The sequence below is a fragment of the Notolepis coatsorum genome (assembly GCF_963971535.1).
Source record: "Notolepis coatsorum genome assembly, chromosome: 17".
Lineage (NCBI taxonomy): Eukaryota > Metazoa > Chordata > Actinopteri > Aulopiformes > Paralepididae > Notolepis > Notolepis coatsorum.
Genome location: NC_140181.1, coordinates 75,862,542 through 75,889,501, shown reverse-complemented (window position 1 = coordinate 75,889,501; position 26,960 = coordinate 75,862,542). Strand labels below are relative to the sequence as shown.

At 45.7% G+C, this 26,960-nt stretch overlaps 1 protein-coding gene across 1 annotated transcript in view; it reads right to left on the bottom strand.

Annotated features, from left to right (window-relative positions):
- adrm1 (ADRM1 26S proteasome ubiquitin receptor) overlaps positions 1 to 26,738 on the bottom strand; it is a 28,166-nt gene extending 1,428 nt beyond the window's left edge. Inside the window, exons 1-9 of the mRNA XM_084333787.1 lie at positions 26,644 to 26,738; positions 25,630 to 25,849; positions 24,851 to 24,967; positions 24,253 to 24,463; positions 23,627 to 23,708; positions 22,891 to 23,033; positions 19,848 to 19,985; positions 19,204 to 19,361; positions 18,352 to 18,454 (exon numbers count right to left, since the gene is read on the bottom strand). Of these exons, the coding sequence (XP_084189913.1) occupies positions 18,352 to 18,454; positions 19,204 to 19,361; positions 19,848 to 19,985; positions 22,891 to 23,033; positions 23,627 to 23,708; positions 24,253 to 24,463; positions 24,851 to 24,967; positions 25,630 to 25,839 (1,162 nt within the window). The 5' untranslated portion in view covers positions 25,840 to 25,849; positions 26,644 to 26,738. The remainder of the gene's footprint in view (positions 1 to 18,351; positions 18,455 to 19,203; positions 19,362 to 19,847; positions 19,986 to 22,890; positions 23,034 to 23,626; positions 23,709 to 24,252; positions 24,464 to 24,850; positions 24,968 to 25,629; positions 25,850 to 26,643) is intronic.
- Positions 26,739 to 26,960: the final 222 nt, after the last annotated feature.

The window sequence follows — 26,960 nt, the reverse complement described above, 5'->3', positions numbered from 1 at the left end:
ACTCGTTATCAACTGCAGTGAAGCACAGCTGACTTATCAGCGTGATAATCTAACGACCGGGATAAACAAAGGACAAAAGAATTACAAATGCTTTTATTTTATATTGTTGATAAATGACCATGGTATAAGCGGAATAATCAACTTGTAGGCGTGCGTTAAACAGTTTTATAAAACGGGTAGCTCAAATCGATAAGTTATGTATATAACCTAGTTACATGAGTACTGGCTGAGCGTCCTGCTCTTCGCCATCGAGATATACCTCATCTCCAGTACCTAGTGTACTCCATCAACGAATAAAAAACAATACACCCAGCACGTGCCCGCCCTAGTGCTACGTACTATATAGCACTAGGCGTGGTCACCACTCGCTCTTCCTCGGAAAAAACAGTTTCCCAAGAAAAGTTTCCCCAAGGGACCTCAGGCAGGCCTGTACAGTGCGACATATATATCGCACGTGCTACAGCAACAGCGGTCTGTGCGATGAATGGATTTACTTCACTAGCACTGGTGCGATAGGGATTCGGTTCATATAGATACTCTTATTTTGAAAATCCTGTAGCGGGTCTCATTTCTGCCCACGCGCAGCTCCAGCTATAATAACTAGGCTCGACAGCTAGCAACATTCAGGTGCATATGATACTCTTATTTTGAAAAAACTCCGTGACAACTCGACGAGTCATATCCGCCCTATCCGTGCTTGCAAGCAGAGTAGCGTGTTGGTGCGCACTGCTGCGTTAACACAGCAGTGCGCCTACACGTCCCGAAATAAGTCCGTGGTGTGTTTTTTTTCTCGCAACGGGTCAAATGCATCTACATGCTTTGCACCGTCGCCATTCCTTTATGCGCACATCGCCCGAAATTAACGTTTATGTACCATTACAATCACTACAACGTTAGCAAGCTAACAAGCTAATCCTGATCAGAGGCAGAGCCAGCAGACACAGTGTGGAAAGGGAAATGGGGGGCACTCTCTCCCCTTCCCTGTGTGTGTGTGTGCGTGCGTGCGTTTGGAAAGACGATGAAGTCACTAGTCAGGACTCGGGACAGGAGTATATTATAGTAAACTGAGGATGGACAGATAATGTTGATATTCAAATATAAAAAATTTCTAGAGGAGTGGAAGTTTGAAGACAGACTAGACTACAATATGATGCGGGGGTGGTGAGTTGAAACAGTGTGTGTGAATGAATGAATGTAAACTTTATTGAACAGATTGCAGAATGGGTACAGTACAGTATGGCTCAATACACACAATTGTTAAGGGGATGCAGACCAGAGAAAGACGTTTGTCTTGTTTACATCAGGGTCCCCCATTGTGTGTGTGTGTCCCAACCGACCCCACTTCTATGTTTCAATAAATTATTTGCATTTAAAACTATTAACGCTGACTCATTCCTTCAGTCCACTCAAAATTATGCTAATATTCCTTATGTTGTTTATGATATTAATTGAAAATAGCATATGAGAGTATTACTATTATAGTAATAATAACACATGGCGATATACTAAATGACAGCCAAACATGGCACTGCAACTAAATAACACAAATACAATAGGCACATTTGTGACTGTTACAAATATAACACGTTTTATACTTGTGCTACAAGATTTTGGCCTGTGCTACAAAACTATCAACCTCTGTAGCACCAGTGCTATGTGCAAAAAAAGTTAACGTACAGCCCTGCCTCAGGGCAAGCTAAGAGCAGGACGCTCAGCCAGTACTCATATAACTAGGTTATATACATAATCGTTATATTAGTCGTACTGGCGAATCGCATCCTGCTCTTCGCCATCGAGATATGGGGACAGAGCAGACGCGAGGACCGACAAATGCACCCCCTGAGGACCCGAAAGCCCACATCAGGGGGGAGGGGAGTCCAGTCACCCCATCCTTCCTAATGAAGAGGGGGCGGCAGTCAACTCCACCCGAGTGCGAACAAGAGGGAACTAGAACCTCTTGAATGCACAGCACAGGCGGAACCACATGTGACACAACACATTGTGGCCGACACCGACACACTCCTGCTACCCCACCAAAGGACGGGAAGCAGGAGAGGTCCCAGACCTCAGAACCGCCTGGGAGACAGAACCCCCGGTCATGTCCATGAGGTAAAACCTTACGAAGGGACCCGGTGAGGACCATGAAGCCGTAGCACAGATGTCCTCCACCGAGGCCCCACCTAGTAGGGCGGCAGAGGCCGCCACCCCACGAGTGGAGTGCGCCCTGACGCTCCCAGGGGGAGCCAACCCGACCAACGTGTAGCAAAGGGCAATGCCCTCGCACAACCAATGGGACAGGCGCTGTTTCGACAGTGCCTTACCAGCACGAGAGCCACCGTAACAGACAAAGAGCTGATCGGTAGCCCTGAGGCCCTGAGTACGGCTGAGGTAAATCCCCAAAGCCCGGACCGGACATGACAGGTGAAGGCCCGCCTCCAACTCACTAGCGTGAGGAGGCGGATGAAACGCCTGAACCATAATATCCCTGGAGCGGAAGAACTCCGGATATTTTTCGGCACGAAGGCTGGATTAGGCCGCAGAGTGGCACCGCTATCGGAACGAATAGACACGACACTCGGGCCGCACCGAGAGAGCACAAAGCTCACCCACGTGTTTAACGGAGGTGATGGCCAGCAAGAACGCAGTCTTGAACGACAGCTGTTCCAACGGCGCTTGCGTAAGAGGCTCAAACGGGGCCAAGGACAACCGACGAGGACCAATTGAAGATCCCAGCTCGGAGCCAAAGAGCGTTTCACCGGCTTAAGGCGTCGAACGCCAAGCAGGAAACGCTTCACAAGAGGTTGGCCTTACACCACTCTTGGAAAATATGCCACCTACCCGCGTAACCCGCGATAGTGGAGGGAGCATGCGCGTTCCGGATGGTACCAACCACAGAAGGATCCATCCTCTCCAGACTCACCCTATCACCAGCCAAACCATCAGCAGCTGGCCCAGCACAGGGAACTAACACAAGAGACCCGTGCGCTTGAGAGAGGGCCCGCGATGACCAAGGAACAGGGCATGACGGGATACCAAGAGCTGGATCAGGACCGGGAACCACACAGCTGCGCCCCGGTCCGGCGCAATCAGGATCAAGGACCTGCGCTCCTCAACGTACCCGCCCCAACAACTGACCTAACAGATGTATGGGGGAAAGAATCCCAGGCAGCACGGCAACGGTCCCAGACCTGCCTGACTATGTCCGGACGTAATCCCCAGCCGTCAGGGTGAGGACTAGTGTTGTCACGATACTGGAATTTCGACTTCGATACGATACCTTGACGATATCTTTTTTTTAAACAAATGTAGCTTTTGGTGCTGGTTGATTATCCTCAGCTTCTCTCTGGTACTATAAGAGAAGATAAATATAACACTTTTAAAACCCTTTGTTTATCTTTAGATCACACATTTAAAAATAACTGTTCATCTCACTTCAATCATTTTAATTGCAGATGCAGAACATGGTATTTTCCCAAGCAGACAGATGTAAACACTGTAATCTGTGTTGCATGTACCTGACAAACTGAACTGTTTGTACTACAGTTAGTAACAGTTTAGATTTTTATTTAAAGATAACAAGAGCGAGAGAGAGAGAGAGAGAGAGAGGCTATGCTCGGAGCATTTTAGTAACGTTACATTTTCAACAAGATTGCTGCTATTTAAACACTTCATGGAAACGGGGTAACATTAACCTTAAGTCGACTGTAGTATTGTATGACCTCGACATAACGTTTAAACGTTAACGTTACTCCGTTTCCATGCAGTAATTGTAAAAGTGGCCAGCTAAGCTAACGGAGCTAACGGCTAGCAGTAGCTAGCTCTAACGTTACAACGAATCAGCTGTTGATATTATGCGCCATCAGTAGACAACGTATCATGTATTAAACTAGAGTTAATGGTTTAATGCTTCAGTCACAGTGACGTTGAAAGAGCAGCTGTCACGAACCTCTCATTTCTTTATGGAGATCCTCGTTGGCACTGCTCTAACACCGCTTGCAAATAGCATTGGGGCAGCTTTAGCTTGTCCTTCGTTGTTTACTCAAACCCGAAGTACCTCCAAACAGCACTTCTGCTGTTTTCTTTATCCACAAGCACAAGTTGCGGAGGCTCTGCATTTGCCATCTTCACTCAGCTAAAATGTTTATTTACAAACTGAAGACGGCTCTGAGGGGGAGGGCTGGACTCGGAGCAGGCGGAGGGGCAAGCGTGCTCTGAACAGCGCGTCAACAACTTGAGGTAGAACACTCGCCAGCTGGTACAGATACTGCAGAAAGTATCGGTATTTCGGGAAATGAGTATCGAAACCATTTTAAATATTCAGTATCGATATGTATCGATATTTTTGACAACACTAGTGCGGACCGCCCCGCGACATTACACCTGTACCCACATTCACCCTGCCGGGGATGTGGAGAGCCCTCAGGCCGCACAGATGGAGAACGCCCATAGCCAGCCGCCCGGTGCAGACGGGGGGAGCGTACTCCTCCCTGTCTGTCGATATACGACGCTGACGTCGTATTGTCCGTCCTGATCAAACACCATTTGAGGACCAGAAGGACCGCTTTCAATACCAACACATTGAAAGTAGCGCAAACCGGGCAGCATGGCTTGCCAGCTGCCCCCTACTGCGTTGGTCCGACGGGTCTCCAGCGAGGGAGGAGTCGGTGAAAAACGTGACGCGTGACAGCCTACTGCCCATGGGGACCCCCTGGTGAGGACCCCAGGCCCTCCCCAGGGGCGAGGTCCCCCAGTACTGACACGGGAACCTTAGCCGCTTCCACTTGCCTCTCACCGGGTCTATTTCCATACTGGAAAAGAACCACCTCCGTAACCTCCTCCTGGGGTGAAGAGGAGGCCAAGAGGGACCACGGAATGAGCAGATGCCCTCATACCGAGCAGGCGTATCACGGACAGTGCCGTAACCGTCCTAGGACGGAACCTCCCGAGCGTGTCGCAACACGCTCTGAGAGGGATGCCCAAAGCACTCCACCCGTTGCAGGGCTGTACGTTAACTTTTTTTGCACATAGCACTGGTGCTACAGAGGTTGATCGTTTTGTAGCACAGGCCAAAATCTTGTAGCACAAGTATAAAATGTGTTATATTTGTAACAGTCACAAATGTGCCTATTGTATTTGTGTTATTTAGTTGCAGTGCCATGTTTGGCTGTCATTTTATGCTGACAAGTTGACGTCACACAGCCAGACACGTTACGTGTAAGGAATTATGGGATTTGGTGTTGGGTGTATGGACTCTACTAGGGGTGGGAATCACCAGTTTCATCACGATACGATACGATATAATTCTTTGGACAACAATATGATATTTGCTGATATATGCCACGATATGATACGATGCAGGTGCCTGCAATCGATATGAGACGATATCATAACATAAGCCCATTTAACACAATCAGTAACATTTAGATCAACTCAAAAAAGGCAACGGAAATATCATTTGACATTTTTATTTTTGACCTCTTCCAGACTTTTAAAGGAAAAACAATCTATTGTTTTTAATACACATAGACCTCCTGTTCACTGTAAAGTGCCACGTTTTGATATATTGAGCTTTAAACTTTAAGTTAAATGTTTTGGAACTCACAACACGCAACCGTTTTATGTTGCATGATCATGAATACATTTATTTTGTATAGTATTTTTTATGTTTAAATAAACATTATCTGTCCACCCTCAGTACATTTACTATCAATATAATATACTCGTCTGACTTCATGTGATCTTTCCAAACGCACACACACACAGAGAAGGGAGAATGTCTGCCCCCTCCTCCTCACTCTGCCCGTCTGCTGTTCTCTCTATATGGCTATGAACAGCTTGTTGTTAGCTCATGCTAACGTAACGTTCATTTCGGACTTTATGACGCGAGGATTGCAAAGCATGTTATATGCATTTGACCCGTTGCCGAATAAAACAGCAGGGATTTGTTTTGGGTCGCGACAACACTATCCACTAGCTCTGTTTCAATGTCCGCGTTCCAAACGCTACTGTCTGCTGCTGAGACGAGTCCTGCTCACCTGCTGTGTTGTGAGCTGAGCCGAGCGGATATGAGTCACTGCTCGCAGGGATATTGTTCGCTAGGGATTATGGGATTTGGTGTTTGATATATGGAGTCTTACGCAGAAGGGACATTGTATTTAATCGCTCAAGACTACAAGTACCAAGTGGATAGCGTGGCGCCGTGGCCCATTCAAGTTACCGCGTCACTTTTTTTTTCTTATTTCCGCCAGGCACGGGCCATCGCACCAGTGCTATTGAAGTCAATCCTTTCATCGCACAGACTGACGTCAGTGTCGCACGTGCGACATATATGTCGCACTGTACAGCCCTGCGTTGACTGGGAAGAGGAGTACTCTACTTCCAGTCTACAGTAACCCCAGGCCGGTAGGAAACCTGCCTGGTATGAGACCTGACGATCCACCTTGACCGCCAAGGACCAGAACGTCGTCAGGGCAGAATACACTTCGTAACCCCTGACGACGCAGAGGCCCCAGTGCGGCCTCCACGTACTTGGTGAAGATGCGGGGAGCCAGAGAAAATCCAAACGGCAGCCCCTGGTACTCATACGCTAACCCTGCAAAGGAAGCGTAGGTAAGCCCTAGGACGGAAGATCGGGGATGCGAACACGCATCCTACAGGTCTATGGAGGAGAACCAGACCCCCACCTGACAGTGTTCAACAGGTAGGAGACAATCCAAAAAATGCTGAACCTTCCCATGGGACAGGTGCAGCATGGGTCTGACACCCCCCCTCCCGATTTCTTAGGCACCAGAGAACACCGGGAGGAAAACGCCACGACGATGGCTTGCTTCGTCCACAGAGATTGGATCTCGTCGACCAGAGCTGTCACTGCTGGTGACCCTGACAATAGGGTCTGTACCAAACCCGAAAACGGGTGGGGTTGTGTAAATACAAGTCCCCGCCTCAGCGTTCTCTCCATCCACCTCGACATATGGTACTGCTGTAGCCATATGTGATGACACTCCCAACGCACCCGCCGCCATGTGGCGCAGGTCCGCTAGGAACTGTAGATACGCGGCCCGGTCCCACCCACTGTGCGTAGCCAACCCTGGACCCGTGCGAGCAGAGCGTTCCGTGTCGGGACATCTGACCCTGACACTACCCACGAGGCAATCGCACCCAAGGGGAGACCCCGACAGAAAGGGCCGGTTTGATACGGGGGAAGCTGACATCAGTCTAGGTGACAAAAGCTCCCCGACTGAACACCCCTCCAGAACATGCTGAGGAGTTGTTCTGCAGCCGGACATGCAAGGTGTGAGGCCCCCATGGGTTCCTACACACCGTAGCCCTGCAGTGATATTACTACCACCCAAATCACGCGCGCCTGCGAGACCACTGCCAATCTTTCAGGAGTGGGAGGCACCGACATGATACCCGGCCTGGCGAAGGCAAGGTCGGGGAAGCCCGCACTGTGTGCCTCAAAAAGGTTTCGAGCCCCCCTGCTGACAACACTTGTAGTTGACAGACGTAACACCAGGCTCAACCAAACACAGCTTATGGTGTGGGAGCCGCTTGACAGCACAACATTCTCATGGACAGACCCAGGCTCAGCCATCAACTGGGTGTCAGCCCCTGTCCCCATGAGAAGCGAAACGTAGGGCCGCATGCACTTCAACGAAGGCTCGCGGCCCGCAGCCAAAGGAAACAAATCAGAGTCCCTTTTCCGCTGATGTTGGGGGAGATAGTGATCGGAGAGCGGGCTGCTCGCGGCAGGACAGCGACGGCTTGTATATTCCAAGCCGAGCTCATCCAACATGGCCGATCCCTCGGCCTTGTGGACACCTGTCGATTCAACGCCCAGGATACCTCTGGCGGGGGAAAACATAGCCGGCCGTGCTCTCACCTCTGGCTGCGCGGCGTGAGGCGGTGTGGGGCCTAGGACAAATACCGCCCGCGCTCCAGCGGAAGACCAAGATCCTCTGCGGAGAGGGGAGCCCTGAGCGGTTATAGCTTGCGGCTAGGTCAAAGCTAATAACGTCAACAACCTCGCACGATGTGTCGACGTCGGCTGGCCCTCAAGGCCGCGCCACCTCCCACCAGACACCATTTTTGATAGAAAAAAACAGCAATTCAAACAGTTACTAATCGCTGCCAATTCCATACCGTGGCGGTACAGGCTTTAGCAGCCCACCAGCCACTCGCCGGGCCGACCCACGTCATGGCGTCGGCCGGGCGGGGCACTGTTTCAACATGTCAAAAGCAAAGGACTGATGCTAGCACGGAGCACCAGTGGTGGTTGCAACCATCAACCTCCACTGTGGTGTGCACCATGAAGGGGTTAATGAATAAATGAACTAACACCACGAATATACTGTAGAATGGGCTAGCCCATGCACACAACGTTAAGGGGATGCGGACCAGAGAGAAACAGTCCCGCATTCATTCATAATATTCACAAACAGCACACCAGCCCTAGACCTCAGCCCATTTACCCATGAAAAGGTAAACAAAGCCCCCCCGCAATACTCCCCCAGTAGACACCGATTGACAGTCAGCATGAATGGTTGAGAGGAGGGAAAACTGTAGTGTAGACAGACATTCCCGCAGCAGGGAGACAAAACAGAAACAGTAGCCCAACATAGCATAGCGTTAGCCACGCGCTCCAGGATAACGGGGAAAACAACAACGTTTACCCAGATATCCCGCCGCTTGCGCCAATACTAGGGGTGGGACGATACATCGATCCAGATCGATATATCGATCTATTATCAATAATCAAATAGGATCGATGCCACGTAAAAAGATCGATTCATATTGCGATACTCTTATTTTGAAAATCCGGCGACAGCGACGTCATCGCCCCGCGCCCAGTGTTGTGAAACTCCGTTTAACATCAACAGCACACAGAGCGTCACTAGAGCAAGACTATTGTGCCTATTCTGTGACCCAAAACATGTCCCTGCTGTTTTATTCCGCAACGGGTTTAATGCATCTAACCTGCTTTGCAATCCTCGCCACTCCATTATGCCCACGTCGCGTTAAAGATCGAAGATAACGTTACATTAGCGTAAGCTAACAAGCTAACCCAGAGCCATAGGCAGAGAGAAGTGGGGACTGGGAAGGAGGGTGCATTCTCGGGATAGCCCCACTAACAGGATCTGGCCGGCTTTTCCAGCCAAAATACAGCTCTGTGACAGTGAATAGGATATTTATATCGAGAAAAAAAAGAAAAACAAACCAAAAACAGTGAACAGGAGGTCTATTTGTATTAAAAACAATAGATTGTTTTTCATTTAAATGTCTGAAAGAGCTCAAAAATAAAAATGTCAAATGATATTTCCATTGCCTTTTTTTTGTTGATTTAAATGTTACTGATTGTGTTAAATGGGCATATAATATCGTCTCATATCGATCGCAGGCACCTGAATCGAATCGTATCGTGGCAGACTGTGTGATATCGGATAATATCGTATCGTTGTCCAAAGAATCGATATCGTATCGTGATGAAACTGGTGATTCCCACCCCTAGCCAATACACAACTCGGTTGTCTCCCGGGACAACTCGAGCACATCACAAACGCCAGCATTGTCATGCCTAGTGACATCCCACAGCGGGGAACAGTAGAACAGTGACCCAGCCTTATAGCATTTAGTATTAGCAGCGCGCTCCAGGACAGCCTGGGAAACGTCCACCTCAGAGGGACGTTTACCCAAACATCCTGCCCCTGGCGCCGATACACAACTCGGTCGTCTACAAAACAACAAGCAGCATTTACTAACACCAGCGATAATGCCTAGTGGCGCAAGTCCTACCTTGTGTGAGGTAGCTCAATAGCTACACCTCACACGCCGTCCCTCTGTCTGCTGTCAACAAGACGAGGAGACTACAGACTCGACGCTGAGATGCATCGAAATGCATCCCGCTGCAGAGTCGCAGAACCCATACAAGCGCCGTCAGAACATGCCGCGAAGATTCCAGGGGTAGGCAAATCTTCGGTAAGCACTCAACCTAATTTCTCTAAACTTTTCATGACAAACTAGTTGCATAGGGTGCACGCATCTGCTATGATGGAAACGAAAATAGAGGAAGAGCGAGTGGTGACCACGCCTAATGCTATATAGTACGTAGCACTAGGGCGGGGCCTGGCAGGTGCTGGGTGTATTGTTTTTTATTCGTTGATGGAGTACACTAGGTACTGGAGATGAGGTATATCTCGATGGCGAAGAGCAGGACGCGATTCGCCAGTACGACTAATATAACAAGCAATATGATTGGTTCATAGACGTGGTATAATGAGCGTATATCCAGAGCTATGATTCTAATTCCTTTTCACAAAATCATGGTTTAATCAGTATCACACAAAAAAAACATTAGCCTTGTTAAACGAGACGGCCTGGTCTACGGAGGAGTGGGCTGACGCATGCAGATCGGGGAATCCCTCGCGTCATGACACGCACATATGCCCCATATATGGATGGATCAAGAGAGATGAGATGCTTTTATCCATTCTTTGATTATTGACACTAACATTATTAATCTAGCTACTAACTGGGGAGAGGGAGACTAATAAATGAAGGGATATAGCAGGACAATCGGTTACGATAGTTAACCTCACGTTGAATGGGGATTCCCAGGTAAACTGGGCATGAGTCAACTCCGAAAACGTTGGAGCAAATTTCCAAACAGGCGTTATTTGGACGAATTGACTAGATATTGGAATCTAAATGTGTACATTCTCGCCTGAAAAATTATTTAGACTATAATAATGGTCCTAGGTTGTATGTTAACCTCTTAAGCCCTAGCCATATTTTCAGAAATGTTGCCTAAAAGTACATACCCAAGTAAATGGAAGATTGCTCCACTTCTAAAAGGTCCATTTGCATGTTCTTGGTATCTAGGGACCTCAGGGAATGTATTCCCAGTGTCCGAAATATTGTGTCTGTTACTATGCTTGAGTAAACTGTAATGAACCAAAGGAGAATGATAATATCAAATTTCTTTCCCCCCATCTTTCATGGTGAATAACACTATGCTAACCAGACATGGAAAATGTTTCATGTCTGGTCAATGTTATCATGGTGTTATTCACCGTTTTTAAAGAATAATCATAATCAAAAATAAACAATCAACAATCATAACTCAGGCCATGGTTACACTGGGGGAAAACAGCAACGTTGTATTTTCGAATGATTACGTTTGCATGTCCAAGTTAACACATTCGGGATGGGCCACGTATATATCCATGTTTCGATTCCAACCGTTGTGGACAGAAGCACGGATATATCCGTGGGAAGTTGTTATTGCTTTTATTCCATTTTAATAACCTATTCAAGGTCGCCGAGCGGCACTGCAGATTTACCCTATTCTTTGAATTCGAGAAGGTGCAATACCGGCCAGATCCTCTTAGGGGCGCTATCGCGATAATGCAGTGTGCACTGTGGCTGAAGGGAGCAATCTTTCTTTTAACTTTTTTTTGAGTTTCCAGTAGCTGGATTCTGGATCTGCAGCCTGTACCTTGGATTACGTTTTACATCGCAGATTTCACCATGCAATAAGGGGATTTATCATCAGCCAATGGACATATCGATCTACCAGATGGCGATCGATAACTGGGAAATGCCCGGACCACGGTAAGATCTTTTTCACGTAAAGTACAGCCCAATCGGGCATTATTAAGATACTCAACCAGGCGTTCAGCCTATGAGGCTAACGCGGTTATTGGTAATCGATAATCAGAAATGACATCCCCCGCCCCCCCCCCCCCCTTTCATGCATACATGCTTTGGGATCGTGCCGATCATATGCAGTTTGAGTTATTTCTGTAGCATCTGTAAAACGGAAATGCCATTGGATATAACGTTAGCAGCTATTAGCCCTATATCTAGCCTTCCAGAAAATATACTAGACCAAATCCCGTATAACGCTTATATTCACGTCGCTATAAAATGAGAACCTATTAAGCCATTTTGAAGGGACGGTTTATGACAATGAGAATGGACAGATATCAATACTATAAAGTATAGATTTAGCTCTACAAACAAGCCCCACGTCTGTTTACATTCCCCAGTCCTCTTGAGATTAATTAGACTCATCCCAGTGGCCGCGAAAGTGTTAAAAGGAAACACCGTTTTGGCAGGAAAACGCGTTTTCCTAGCGGCAGCGCTGAAGGGGTGTTTTCATTTGGAAACTAGTCAACAACAGTGCCATGTAATTTGCGTGAACCGGATACGGAGCCGTTCTTGCACAACGCACATGTGCAGTAGTAAACACAGACGACAAATTCTCCCCTGGCTGGACCTATACAGGATATCAGCTGCGTCCTCCTCAGATTGCCTGTAGTTGCGGCTAAACTAAGATCATGTGTTGTCAAGTTATTGTTATAAAGGAACCCAGTCCAAAGTACAACAGTCTGCATCCCCTTAACAATTGTTTGTATTGAGCCGTATTGTACCCATTCTGCAATCTGTTAAATAACATTTTCATCCATCCATTACTAGGTTAATGTACGATAGCCACAATGCTATACTGTTACAATGGCATATCCCAATCACGTTAGAACGTAAGCTAACAAAATCTGCGATCTTTTTGTGAGACTAAACTCTGCTCTTGGTGGTCAATTGTGTTGATGTTAGTTTTGTTTCATCAACAAATCATCAACAAATGAGGCAGAACACAGTGAATGTATCCGTTTTTGTTTATTGCAATTTGTTTTCTTGCTGAAAATAAATGCTATGTTGCTAAATGGCTCATGAGAGGTATTTAAAGATGGTGGCTTTCTGAGATTTTGAGCAGGATGTGGAGTGACTCGTTCAACCTTTCTGATTGGTTGAAAATGGCCTTCATGTTTGAACTACATCGCCACCTACTGCTTTGGCATTGTACTACATGTATATACATCACTCGGTGGCCAGGAGACAAAACGACGTCTAACTTGCCTGCCATTACGTAGCGTTCTGAAAAACGAAACTGAAACGAATAGTTTTGGCCCTAATGTAACCGCAGCCTCATTCTCCTTTGGTCCATTATAATTTAGTCAAGCCTAGTAACAGACACGATATTTCTGACACTACTGGGAATACATTCCCTGAGGTCCATAGATGTCCCTAGATACCAAGAACATGCAAATGGACCTTGTAGAAGTGGAGCAGTCTTCCATTTACTTGGGTATGTACTTTTAGGCACATTTTCTGAGAGTCACTGCAAGTCGGGTGTGGTTCTTCGCCTCCACATCGTGCCATTTGACACATTAGCTACTCATTCATATCCCTTAGTTATATTATTACATTGTGTTGAGGGCTGTAGGGATGGGAATTGATAGGATTTTATCGATACGATTCCATTATCGATTCTGCTTATCGATTCGATTCTTTATCGATTCTCTTATCGATACCTGATCAATTTATAATTTAAATAAATAAATTGGAAATGCAACAGAACTAAGCTGGTTAGAATAACAACATGCAACTTGACATTTCTGATTGTCATTTATTGTTGAGCCCCCATGTCAGGGGCGACAGCGACAGCAGTCGTCTGGCAATCCGGAGGTTCCCGGTTCGATTCCCGCTCCTCCCGGGCAGCGTGTCGATGTGTCCTTGAGCAAGACACTTAACCCCTAACTGCTCCCGATGAGCAGGTTGGCACCTTGCATGGTTGCCTGCGCCGTCGTTGTGTGAATGTGTGAGTGATTGGGTAAAATGTAAGGAACAAATTGTAAAGCGCTTTGGATAAAAGCGCTATATAAAAAAGCAGCCATTTACCATGTCAGAAAAATACAAAAACTGTAAAAAATAAAACATTAACTATAGCCTACACTTAAATAAAATAATGTATTTGAGATTCTCTTAAAATGTATTTATTTTTTTATTCTTAAACTAATTTAATCTATTGAATAACAGTCGTTATTCCTCTGACTTCAGTCTCACACACACACACACACACACACACACACACACACAGACACACAGACACACAGAGCTCCCTCCCCGGGCCCCTGTCCTGTAGGTATTGGCTTGTGTTGCTACACGGACACATTTGTATGTTGCACCATGGTACTTCCTGTCTGACGGACTCAGAGTAGAGACTTAGTAAATAAACAATCCGGCTCTTATTATATGTGAACTAAAGAGTACAAGGTTTACACAACAGTCCCCACCCGCTGTTTTATTGTATTTGTACCTGTACTATCCGCTGTCAGCTGTTTATCTCTCTTTGTGAGCTTGATTAGATAGCGTTAGCTCACGTTAGCTAGCGATAGCTCCGCGGCTAATTTTAGCTCACCCTAAACTAAATCAATGACTATGTTCTAAAGCATTCAAGTAGTTTTCACTGCACATAGAAGTAGCCAAACAGCGGGAGCATATTACCAAAACCCAGGCAATTTCGAGCCCTTAATGAATCAAATAGAGTCTGCCATGGCTACATGCTAACGCTAACATTATTACGCAACTAGGAAAAACCTGGCAGCGATAAGGGAATCGAAAGTCACGGGAGCCACACGGTTCCAGGCATCGGCCAATTAGGAACCGGTTCCCAACCGGAACCGGTTTTCGATTCCCATCCCTAGAGGGCTGTATATTACGGAAGCCCTAAGAGGCCGTACATTCATACGTTTTATTTACTGTGTTTTCTCGTGAGAGAAAACAAATTAAATCGAATAAATTTATTTCAGGGGGGTACATGATAGGGCTGGGCGATAAAACGATAACGATAACTATCGCGATAAATTATTTCCTCGAAATAAACATGAAACGTGGTCGCAAAGTTTCGATATATCGATTTTCCAAGCTTGGATATGAACACACGCACTAACAACCAATCAGTGAAGGAGATCCGGAAGGAGGCGCGGAGGTAGGACGCAGTAAACAAGGCTGGCTATGGCTAATTAGCTTGCACTGCGCTATTTCACAGGTTACCTGCCGAGTTGGTGTGTGTTTTGAATTCTGAGGGTAACTGTTATAGTAGTGTGGGGTATACGGTGGACGTCGTTGCAATGAATTGGGCGGAACAGAGTATTTTAGGGTAATTTTTTAGTACATTGTCATGAAATACTCCGCTTGCTTTGGCTAACTCCTAACGTGCGCGGACTGATGACGACATCAACTCGACTCTCGAGACATTCACAGCAGCAAAACAAGTCAGCCCGCGTATCGGCGCCGGGCATAATAAGTTAATTAAACTTGACAGACATTATATCGACGATAATTATCGATATCGAGTTATATGAGAATAATTTTATCATTTTATCGCGATAACGTTTTTGGTCATATCGCCCAGCCCTAGTACATGACATACAGGTATACACAGTACTGTTACATTTGCGATATACAAGATATGCAAATATACAGTACTGTTAAACAGAGATCCTAACAAAAAATATACATACGATGGGGAGGAAACTGTACATTAGGAGGGGGTGGGAGGGGTTTGGACATACGAGGGCCAGTTTCACGTTGCAGCCTCCCGTAGCCAGGTGCTCTTTGAGAGCTCACTTTGATTGCACTTTGAGGCACATTAATGTGAGGCACATTAATGTGTATATATATTATCTGTAACAGCAAGGCATAAAGCTATTTCAGCCTGTGTCAGGCCTTGATTGAAGAGATATGTGACGCAGTGATCAATATCCTCCTGCTTAGCCCCTTTCGTGACTGATGCACCGAATGCATCATAGTCACGAACGGGGCTACCGGCTCCTCTGACATTGCGACACTGAATGATGTTTCCTGCAGTGATTTAATATTATAGACTATAGTTTTGTTTTCTCGAGATAGAGAAAATTATCGTGTTATCACGAGAAAACAAATTAAATTAACTCGTTATCAAGGGAAAACGGAGCAAATAAAATGTATGAATGTACGGCCTTAGGGCTTCCGTAGTATATACCATTTAAACATCCAGGGATATTCACAACTAAATTCTTAGTAGACTAATAATCATAGAATTTGTCGACTAATCCATTTAAATGGACAAATCTGTAAAACTTAAAATCTAGTGCTTACCAGAGTGATAGTGCTTATCATCTTTTTGGAAAAAGTATAATAATGAAGTCTAGGTCGACTAAGACCAAGGAGGCAGCCCTAATAATTACCCTGTTTGAAATTACTGAAAAGGAGCACAGCTTCTGCACACTTTAAAGCCGGGAAAATCATTTAACTCATTAACTGCACTGGGCTGTTATGTTATGTTGCCATGATCCTGAACCTCTAGCCAGCCCGTGGTGGCAGGATTTGATGGGGTTCCAAGTAAACCAGCCTGCCCTGGGCATTATCTGTCGCCAAAACAGCGACGTATGTGTATCAAATATGTGTTGCTATGTTTTGTTGTTGTTATTGTTGTCCAATATAAACCACACATAATACCCTATGCCTACGCAGCTGTGAATAAACCAGTCCAGTAAGAAAATGGATATGGCAGCTTCCGTATACAATATATTTCTCAATAAAGATAGGACAGTGATGATTTGGTGATGCATCTTTGGGCTTTGGAGAGGATGATTTGGACATTGAGGGAAGATGTGAGAGATTTGGAGGAGCTTCAGAGACCGGTGTGAGTGAGAGCAGGGCCAGCAGCACCAAGGCAGGAGCTGCCAACTTTTGACGGAGCCAGATGTCGAGCTCCTCTGCACGGAGCAGTAGAAACCCCCAAGATCTGTTTCAGGCTACTTTCTCGCCCGCTATAAATGGAGAATGTTCAAATCAAGCAACCGGAATTTGACCTCTGCATTTAACCCATCCCAACCAGTTAGGACTAGTTAGGAGCAGTGGGAAGCCACAGTCCAGCGCCCCGGCTGGGACCACCTTCAGCCGCAACGTTTACACCTAGCATGCATGTCTTCATGGTGTGGGGACCAGAGTACCCGGAGAAAACCCACGCAAAACATGGAGAGAGAATAGGGCTGGGCGATAATGATACATTTTAATAATCGATATCGATTGATAAAAAAAGAAAAAATAATAATAAATGTTGTGACCTGCAACAGGGCAGTTTTAAAACCTGAGACAGTGGACAGACTTGTCTTTCTTGCCTGCAACTTAAAGTTATGGCTTTGCTTGTCCAAATGACAATACTGACCAAATTGAGATTTATTTTTCTCTTGTCCATTTATTTTGTTTGCTTTCTAATTTAAAATACAGTTTGAAACCGTCTGTACACAGTAGGCTATGTGTGCTAGCAGAGCTAGTCTCCAGTCGCGAGTTACATGTGCGGTGGTTTGTCCACCAAAAAAGCGCCAAAAGATAGAAAATAAACTAGCAGAGCCAGAACTGTTCAACTCCCCTGGAGCCACAGCCAGCAGAGAAGCCGGTTTACTTTCGCTTTCAACCCAGCTGCAGCCTGAGAACTGGAGTGTGAGGGGCTGTAACACTAAAGATGGCGGCAACGACACAAGAATTGCTGCAAAATAAACATACACCCGTTGTTTAAAAAAAAAATATATATATATATATATATATATATTTTTTTTTTAATACTTATAACAATATCGATAATTATAGATATTGAGTGATACGATATCGTTATCGATATCGTGATATCATTTTTGGCCATATCGCCCAGCCCTAAGAGAGAACATGCAAACTCCACACAGAAAGGCCTTCCGCCAGGATCTTCTTGCTGTGAGGCAACAGTACTAACTATTGCACCACCATGTTTATATATTTACATATTTTGTTTTGGTCTGATGTGTGGGTTGGATTTGAGTGGGGACAGGGGAGGGGTTGCTATTGCTGGCCAAACACATGAGGTCTGGAGAAATCCACAGTATAATAAGTTACTAAACACCAACCCACACATTAAACCAAATGTAAAAGAAAGTGCAGTACCAAGTGGAGCTCTCTTGCCTAGAGGTCACCGTTTGATGGCATTACAGATTCTGGGGTGACAGTCGCTCATGAGGTAGAGCAGTCGTCTGGTAATCACAAAATTCCTGGTTCGATTCACGCTCCGGCTCCTCCCGGCAGCACATCGACATGTCCTTGAGCAAGACACTTAACCCCTAACTGCTCCCGATGAGCAGGTTGTGTGAATGTGTGAGGCATAAGTTGTAAAGCGCTTTGGATAAAAGCGCTATATAAATGCAGTCTATTCTACCTCACTGTTCATTCCCTCCCTTCGTTTTACACCATCAATGCATGTAGCAGCACTTATGGACCAGAAAGAGTGCTAGTGAAGGTAGAAAGTGTTAATTGCACCGTGTTTCACCTCCTGTTGGCATTCACAGCTTCTGGAGGCAGATCCAACTGGTATGTGTGAGTGCGTTTCCTTCTGTTTAGGAGTGTGCATATGCGAGTCTGTTAGTCTGCGCTTCTGTCTGTGTGTGACTTACTGTGTGTGTCCGAGAGAAAAAAAGTGTGAGAGAGAGAGAGAGTCCTCACCTCCTTTGTTGGCAGCATCCACAGCCTCTGAGGGCAGACCAAATTGGCTCATGAGTGGTCCCAGCTGTCCAGATGCCAGGGCACTGCTGAACATACTCATAGCCTGGTGGAGAGAGAGAGAGATTTAGCATATAGTAGGGGTGTAACCATCTCAATACAGAATTGATCATTTGATGAAATGTACCTTCATAATACAGTGTATTGAAATGTAAAACTCAGCCTGGTGTTCTCAGAACGAGACCAAGCAGCAGGAATAGGTTTTTGGTGCGTCTGCCTGCCTGTGTGCTTTTTTTGCACTGGAACCAAAACAATTACCACAAACACATTGCTTTGCTAAGCTCCACGCCATCAGGGACAACCCCTCCCACCCACTACACACAGATTTGGCTGATAGAAGGAGCATGTTCAGTGCTAGACTAAGACTCCCAAGATGTAGCACTGAACGGCACAGGAAGTCCTTCATTCCGACAGCCATCAGACTTTACAATGCGTCACTGCATCACTGAGCACAGGGTGACAGTACTATCTTCCTGGACTTTTAAACAGACATAGTAAAAATGTACACTTAATGTATATTTCTGTATTAGAATGTAACAGGAAATGTATATCCCGGACCATATTTTATTCTTAGGCTTATTGTTATTCGTGACTTTTGGTTTGTCTACCTAAATGTTTACTGTGAGCGATTTGTAGTGCCAAATTTCCCTCGGGATGAATAAAGTATTTCTATTCTATTCTATTTTATTTGTGTGGCAACAACAGAAGTATCCGTTTCGTACCACTTTTTATTATTAGGATTTGTGTGTGTGTCTTACTCGTCGTGTATATATATACTCTACATCAGTCCCTTACCTGCTGGAACTGTGGTGAGCTGAGTGTCGTCTGGATCTCCTCTGCGCTCTGCGGGAGACTCTCTCCAGAGGGCAGGAAGGGCAGCAGCCTCTGTTGAACCTCAGCGTTAGACAGGATAGGGGCCATCATCTCTGGGGTGCACACGCTGGCTAGGTCCACTATGGGGAGAGGAGAGGAGACATGGTTAAGATGACAACATTGTGTCAAGACAATAGCAGACAGATGATACCACCTAAACTGCATGGACTACAATGTGTAACGTATGGTGTATATCATGCCAGTTAGGGTACCTTATGTTACTCATAGTATATATTCATATGCTAAGTGTTAATGACCATATTTATTGTAACGTATAATATAACTGCTAGAGCATACAGACCCTCATCTGCACATTTGATTACACTGCCTAATTGCTCATATTCAGAGTTAATTATATTGTTTACACTGCTTATTTTTATCTGTAATATAATTCTATTGCCTATATTTATGTCTTCTACTATTACCCTGCCCATACCTGTACCTCCCCTCCCCCTCCTGCTATGACAGCTGAATTTCCCCAAGGGGATCAATAAAGGAATATCTTATAAATATCTGTATATTGCCCCACCCTAATACTGATGTGTGACCCCGTCTCCCTCTCTCACCTCCCTGTGATCCCTGTGCAGAGGCCATGGCTGGTACGTTCATAGTAGCCAGTATGCTCTGTAGGTCACTGAGCTGGATGGGCTGGTTGGGATTGGGACTGCCGAGGGAGGCTGGGACCAGCGGGGTCTGGGCAGAGGCTATGGGCAGAGAAGAAGAGGTGAGGGGCTGTGTCCACCGTCCACCACGTATTTAGCCGTCGGCTCTAAACAAAATGGTCGAGGTAAGCGCCGATCGTGGGCCGCTGTTGTTGCTAGGCAACTATAGAAGATCCATTAGGAGCGTGGCATTCTTGCGATGAGTTACATCTCTTTGAACACCTCTGTGCTCTGAAAAGCATGCCATGCTCTCAGTGCTGTCGGGAACGTGCAATAGAGCTGTGTTTCCATTTAAACAAACTATAAAAGTGCTGCAGCCAGTGCTGTGGACAGACACCCTAGTAAGAGCAGGGGTTTCTGTTTTGCTGTGAGAGGACTGAGAGGGAGACACAAGAGAGAAGGTTCTTTATGGAGACAGTGGGAGGACAGAGAGGGAGACAAGAGAAGGTTATTTATGGCGACAGTGGGAGGACAGAGGGAGACACGAGAAGGTTCTTTATGGAGACAGTAGGACTGAGGGAGACACGAGAGAGGTTATTTATGGAGACAGTGGGAGGACTGAGAGGGAGACACAAGAAGGTTCTTTATGGAGACAGTGGGAGGACTGAGAGGGAGACATGAGAAGGTTCTTTATGGAGACAGTAGGACTGAGAGGGAGACACGAGATAGAAGGTTCTTTATGGAGACAGTGGGAGGACTTAGGCAGAGGTTACACCTTTCGTATCATCTTCGTATTGTTTTCTTATGCGTATCGCCGCGACGTCGTGCGCCTGAGTCACACTTTCGTTTTTTTTTCGTTTTTGTCAGCCAAGCACACTGATGTAGTACACTGCCAAAGCAGTAGGTGGCAGTAGGTGGCAAACATGAAGGCAATTTCAACCAATCAGAACGAATGTGCCAATACACTTCCTGGTGGAAGCTCCAGCAAAGAAATGTCAATAAGGCAGGCGCCTATGCCGCGCCACCATCTTGCTTGCTCACTCAATGCAGCAATTCTTTTTTCAGCAAAGCCTAATAAAAGTGCAATAAACAAAACGGATACATTCACTGTGTGTTCTGCCTGTCATTTGTTGATGAAACAAAACTAACATCAACACAAGTGACCACCAAGAGCAGATAGTTTAGTCTAAAAACGATCGGTAGCATTGTTAGCTGCATGCTAACGTCAATGGAGTATGCCATTATAACTATAGCATTGTGGCTAGAAGCTAACGTTAGCTCACGCTACTTAGCCAGCACGAAACTGATGATATTGCGAGCTATCAGTAGTTAGATAACATTAGAGACAACGCTGTGTGTATTAAACAAAGGTGAATAGATGACTGGGCCATTTTGTTTAATGCTTGTTAAGTTGAAAGAGGAACTCTGAGCTAACAGGGTCTGAATCCTGATAGCTCACGTTAGCCAGCTCATGCAATCGGTAATGCTAGCAGAATGAATGGATGTAAACTTTATTTAACATATTGCATATAGTACAATACAATACGGCTCAATACAAACAATTGTTAAGGGAATGCAGACTGTTGTAGCTTGGACTGGGGTCCTTATAACAATAACTTGACAACACATGGTAGCTGAAGCTATTTGGGACACACACACTGTACACAGGAAGGGCACGCAGATGGTATCTACTGCGCATGGGCGTTTTCGCAACAACTGCTCCGTGCTGACTACACGCTGTATTCCTGGCGTTTTTTTTGCGTATCTCCAAACGCAAACACAATTTTGCGTTTCAGCCGTATCCACAAAAAAACGCGTTTCTGTGTAGATAGGACATGATACGTCGTCAAAAACGTATAAAAAAACGCCAGGAATACACTAGTCTAACCTCAGCCTAAGAGGGAGACACGAGAGAGGTTCTTTATGGAGACAGTAGGACTGAGAGGGAGACACGAGAGAGAAGGTTCTTTATGGAGACAGTAGGACAGAGGGAGACACAAGAGAGAAGGTTCTTTATGGACAGTAGGACTGAGAGGGAGACACAGGGAGGACAGGACACAGGAGAGAAGGTTCTTTATGGAGACAGTAGGAGGACTGAGAGGGAGACACAGGAGAGAAGGTTCTTTATTGAGTCAGTAGGAAAGGCTGAGTGGGAGACGGAGTAGGGGAGACACAGGAGAGAAGGTTTATATTGAGACAGTAGGACAGTGGGAGACAGAGTAGGGGAGACACAGGAGAGGTTTATATTGAGACAGTAGGACAGTGGGAGACAGAGTAGGGGAGACACAGGAGAGGTTTATATTGAGACAGTAGGACAGTGGGAGACGGAGTAGGGGAGACACAGGAGAGGTTCTTTATTGAACCAGTAGGAAAGACTGAGTGGGAGACGGAGTAGGGGAGACACCGGAGAGGTTTATATTGAGACAGTAGGACAGTGGGAGACAGAGTAGGGGAGACACAGGAGAGAAGGTTTATATTGAGACAGTAGGACAGTGGGAGACAGAGTAGGGGAGACACAGGAGAGGTTTATATTGAGACAGTAGGAGAGTGGGAGACGGAGTAGGGGAGACACAGGAGAGGTTCTATATTGAGCCAGTAGGAAAGGCTGAGTGGGAGACGGAGTAGGGGAGACACCGGAGAGAAGGTTTATATTGAGACAGTAGGACAGTGGGAGACGGAGTAGGGGAGACACAGGAGAGAAGGTTTATATTGAGACAGTAGGACAGTGGGAGACGGAGTAGGGGAGACACCGGAGAGAAGGTTCTTTATAGACAGTAGGAAGGTTGAAATGGAGACGCATGAGGAGGTTCTGATGGAATTGGATTATAGCCCAGCAGTAGTACATGTAGCTCCAGAGACAGATGTCTTAACCTCTACACCATCTCTGGGCACAAGAGCTGCCAATTAGTACATCATTGAAATAACCAAGGTTAATGTTAACAGCATAAATCAGGAAAATAGTAGCCTGGCTAAAACCTGGCCCTGTGTCTTATTATTATTAATGTACCTGGAGTGGAGGGGGCCACCCCTGTAGGGGAGGTAGCAGAGGTAGCAGCGGGGGTCACTGGGGTGGTGGGAGCCTGGCTGGTGCTCAGTCTAGTAGGGGCAGCAGTTGAGGACGGAGTGGCCGCTGCTGACTGACTACGAGAGCTGGAGAGGAGAGCAAGGGAAAGACAAGAGGACAGAAATCAAGAGGAGAGGAGAGCAGGCGAAAGTCAAATGGAGAGACATGTCATGGTTAAAATGGCACACACTATATGGTAGTAACCCTGTTTGGAGGACAGTCTGGAAACAATATATTTGGGGAAATATATTATTGAAAAACACAGAAAATGTACAATCAAATGTTTTGATGTTGGATGAAATTTCATGACAAAGGGAGAGAGAATCACAGATACAAAGAGGATATATTTGATCAAGACATAAGAATAACTTGTGCCCCCCCCCCCCCCCCCCGCAGGGCACGGGCTCCATTTTAACCATAGAATTTAAGGGAAATGTTTTATATCTTACAAGCTGAAGGTTTGTCTAAATCTTCATTTGACACTACATTTTGACACTAAATCTGTGTTTTTCTAACTTGTATCAGCTAAAAACGAATTAGTTTGAGACTTATCCAGCGATCTAACAGTGTTAACAATAGTAGTACCTATATAAGAGTCCTGCCCACTTTTTCCCATTGGCAGAGTTCATAAGATGCATAATTTTCATTATTATTAAGAGTATCTTTGGTCAAAACTGACCTGGATGAGGAGCTGCTGGTGGTTGGTCCTCCACTGCCCAGGAGACTAGCTAGTCCTGGTCCTGCTAGGGCTCCAAGACCTCCTATAGACAGATACACCAACACAAAGACGCAGACATTACGTTTTGTATGCAGCTAGGCCCCTTTATCTTTACCTCTCATTGCTTTACAATCTAATAATTAGCCATTAGTAGCACTCTATCTGGGGTAAGAACCCTGAGATATTATTCCACAAATTCCACAGTGTGACAGGTTAATTGCTAGACTCTTTTCAATCTTCCTAATGGCTTTTATGTTGTTGTTTTTTGTCAGTCAAAAACACAATCGTCCATACTTTTCAGTCATGTGTAGGAAGCTTTCATTTATAGTCACACAATACTCAATACTAAGCGCTTTACAACTTATGCCTCACATTCACACACAGAGGGTGGAGGCAACCATGCAAGGTGCCAACCTCCTCATCGGGAGCAGTTAGGGGTAAAGTGTCTTGCTCAATGACACTTCGACATGCTGCTGGGAGGGGTGGGAATCAAACCGGGAACCTTTCAATTTCCAGACGACAGCTCTACCTCCTGAGCCACAGTCACCCCAGTGTTCGGATGCCATTTCAATTGGTCCACGACTTACCCAGTCCACCCAGTCCTGTCGGTCCGATCAGCTGCATCAGCTGGTTGTGGCTCATGTTTCCAAGCAGGCTTTGCAGTCCCCCTTCTCCTCCCAGGGCAGAGAGCTCATGGCTGCCGCTGCCTCCACTCCCAAGAGCTCCGGGCATGGGAGGGTTGTTCAGGTATTCGTTCACCTTCCTGCAGTGCTCCTCGTCCTTATCCGTCTTGGGCTCCTGGGGATTGATGGAGAAGGAAACAGTAAGAAGAATATAATTAGAACATTGCTGAAACCTTTATTCAAAGCACTACACTTCCTCATAGAGGAAGACAGAAGGAAGACAGAGTGAGACAGAAGGAACAATGAGTGTGAGACAGAAGGAACAATGAGAGTGAGACATGAGGAAGACAGAGTGAGACAGAAGGAAGGCTGAGAGGGAGACAGAAGGAAGGCTGAGAGGGAGACAGAAGGAAGGCTGAGAGGGAGACAGAAGGAAGGCTGAGAGGGAGACAGAAGGAAGGCTGAGAGGGAGACAGAGGAGAGAAGGTACTAGGCCCACATACACATGTGGCTCCAGAGTCCTAACCAAGGGAATTTACCTATCTCAAACTCTCTCTCTCACCTGCATCCAGAAAAACAGTCTCTTTGATCCAGCCTTGAACTTGAGCACATAGACGCGTCCTGTGGTACACTGGCTCACTCTCTTGAACTCACAGTCATCAGGGAAGATGATCAGGTCCTGGGGAAAAAGATACAGAATATCATGACAATGGAGTCATATGTTCAGTTCTTTGACTCTTTGAGTACAGTCAGTGTGATATACCACTACATTTAGTCATTTAGCTGACGCTTTTATCCAAAGCGACTTACAAGTTATGTACGACAAGTCATCAGGAAGGGCACAACTCTATATCAGCTGAGTAACATTGTTCATCCAAGTGTTGAGTGCTACAGTGTAGGTTAGTTTATTAGGACAAGTGCATGACAGTAAATTAGTTAGGGTTAGATTTTTTCATTTCAGATAATGGTTGAAGAAGTGCGTCTTTAGTCGACGGCGAAAGATTGGACGGGTTTCGGCTGTCCTAACTGAGGTGGGCAGCAGTTCATTCCACCATTGTGTCATTGTGTGGCAAACTACTGTAGTACTACTAGTAGATTAAGTGTATGAATCTGTAATGCTGTCAAACAGCAACCTGTTCAAAAGAGGCCCACTTGGTATTGCACTTTGCTTATATTTTTGGTTTTGGTCTGATGTTGGAGTTGAGTGGGTAATGGACATGGGGGGGGGGGTTACTATTGCTGCTGGCCATACCTCAGGCTCTGTCAAGACTAAGAGAGGTCTGGAGAAATGTACAGTATAATTAGTTATCAAATGAACATATAACCCATCCATCTACTTACATCATCCACATTCCCAGAGGTCCTGTCCTTCCAGCAGAAGTGAATGAGCGAGTCGTCAGACTGCTGGATGTACACTGTGCCTTTGCGTTTGTCCGGTGTCACCGTGCTGCCTTTCAGAGTCATCTTACCAGCACGGAACTCCACCAGGTATTTGCTGGAGGTGCCGCGCGACCCTGATACCAAGCTGGGAAAGAGAGCGCCGGACGACATCTTTGGATCTCTGTGTGGACAACATGTAGGTTGAAAGGGAGGGATATGTGGAGAGACATTTTTATTATTGTATACTACAGTAATATAAAAAGTTGAATACACACAACCGGTTTTAAAATACTGTTTTTTAACCCTGAAAGTTGGAAAACATTTTACTGAGGGCACTGGAGTCTCATCTCTAGGATGATATATTTAATTAAATAAATAAAAAGGGAAAAAATAAAGATATGTATCTACGCATTTGTAATGGTGACAGTCGTTTAACGTTATATACGAGCAAAAAGGCAGGAGCTCTTGGTAAATCAGGAAAAACAAATAAGTAATTAAACCATTTGATTTAGACATGGATCTAGGTTAACTAACTTAAATAAGCCACATTCGTAGTTAAAAATTGACTTGCTCACGCCTGGCTAGTGTTGCTAACGTTAGCTAAATTGTGTCAGACCCTTTGTACTCTAAACCGATTAGATTGGCGGCGTAACGTTAACGTTATGCTAAATCGTTCACGAGTTCGCTCACTGGTAAGGAAAATATTCACGGTGACAATAGTGTTTATTAAAAAAAAAAAAAAAAAAAACGTTGTTAGCCAGCGAATGTTAGCAATCTCTACGAAGTCTCGACGGTGCCATCGACGAGCTAACGGTAGCCCATGACTTGGCTAAACTGACAGGCGAACACTGGGCAAATTCTTAAATTTCAATAAAGTTGCAAATATAAAAAAAACTCCAAAACTTGCTTTGAACAAACGTCTCTTTACGTCACTTTCTATCTGGTTAATGTATGTCTTCGTTATTGTACAATTACCTGAGGCTGAGGTTTTTTCACAGTTGCAATGAGAAGTCAAAGTTATCTCTCTCTCTTGGCGATGCTAGTAGTAACCGCTGACTTCTTCCTCGTTTGTGTTCTTTCTTCTTCTTCTTCGTTGGTTGGTTGGTTGTAGTGGTGTAGGGTCCAGCTGCAGCGCCGGAGAATCCTCTCAAGGGGCAAGCCTGTGGCAGCCACGAACCTGCGCTGTGTTATTGGATTGATTGATTGATTGATTGAACATTTTATTAATGTCCGCCTTGTTTCGAACTGGTTATGTTTAGGCGGGCCCTCTTTCGAAGTCGGTTATGCTTAGA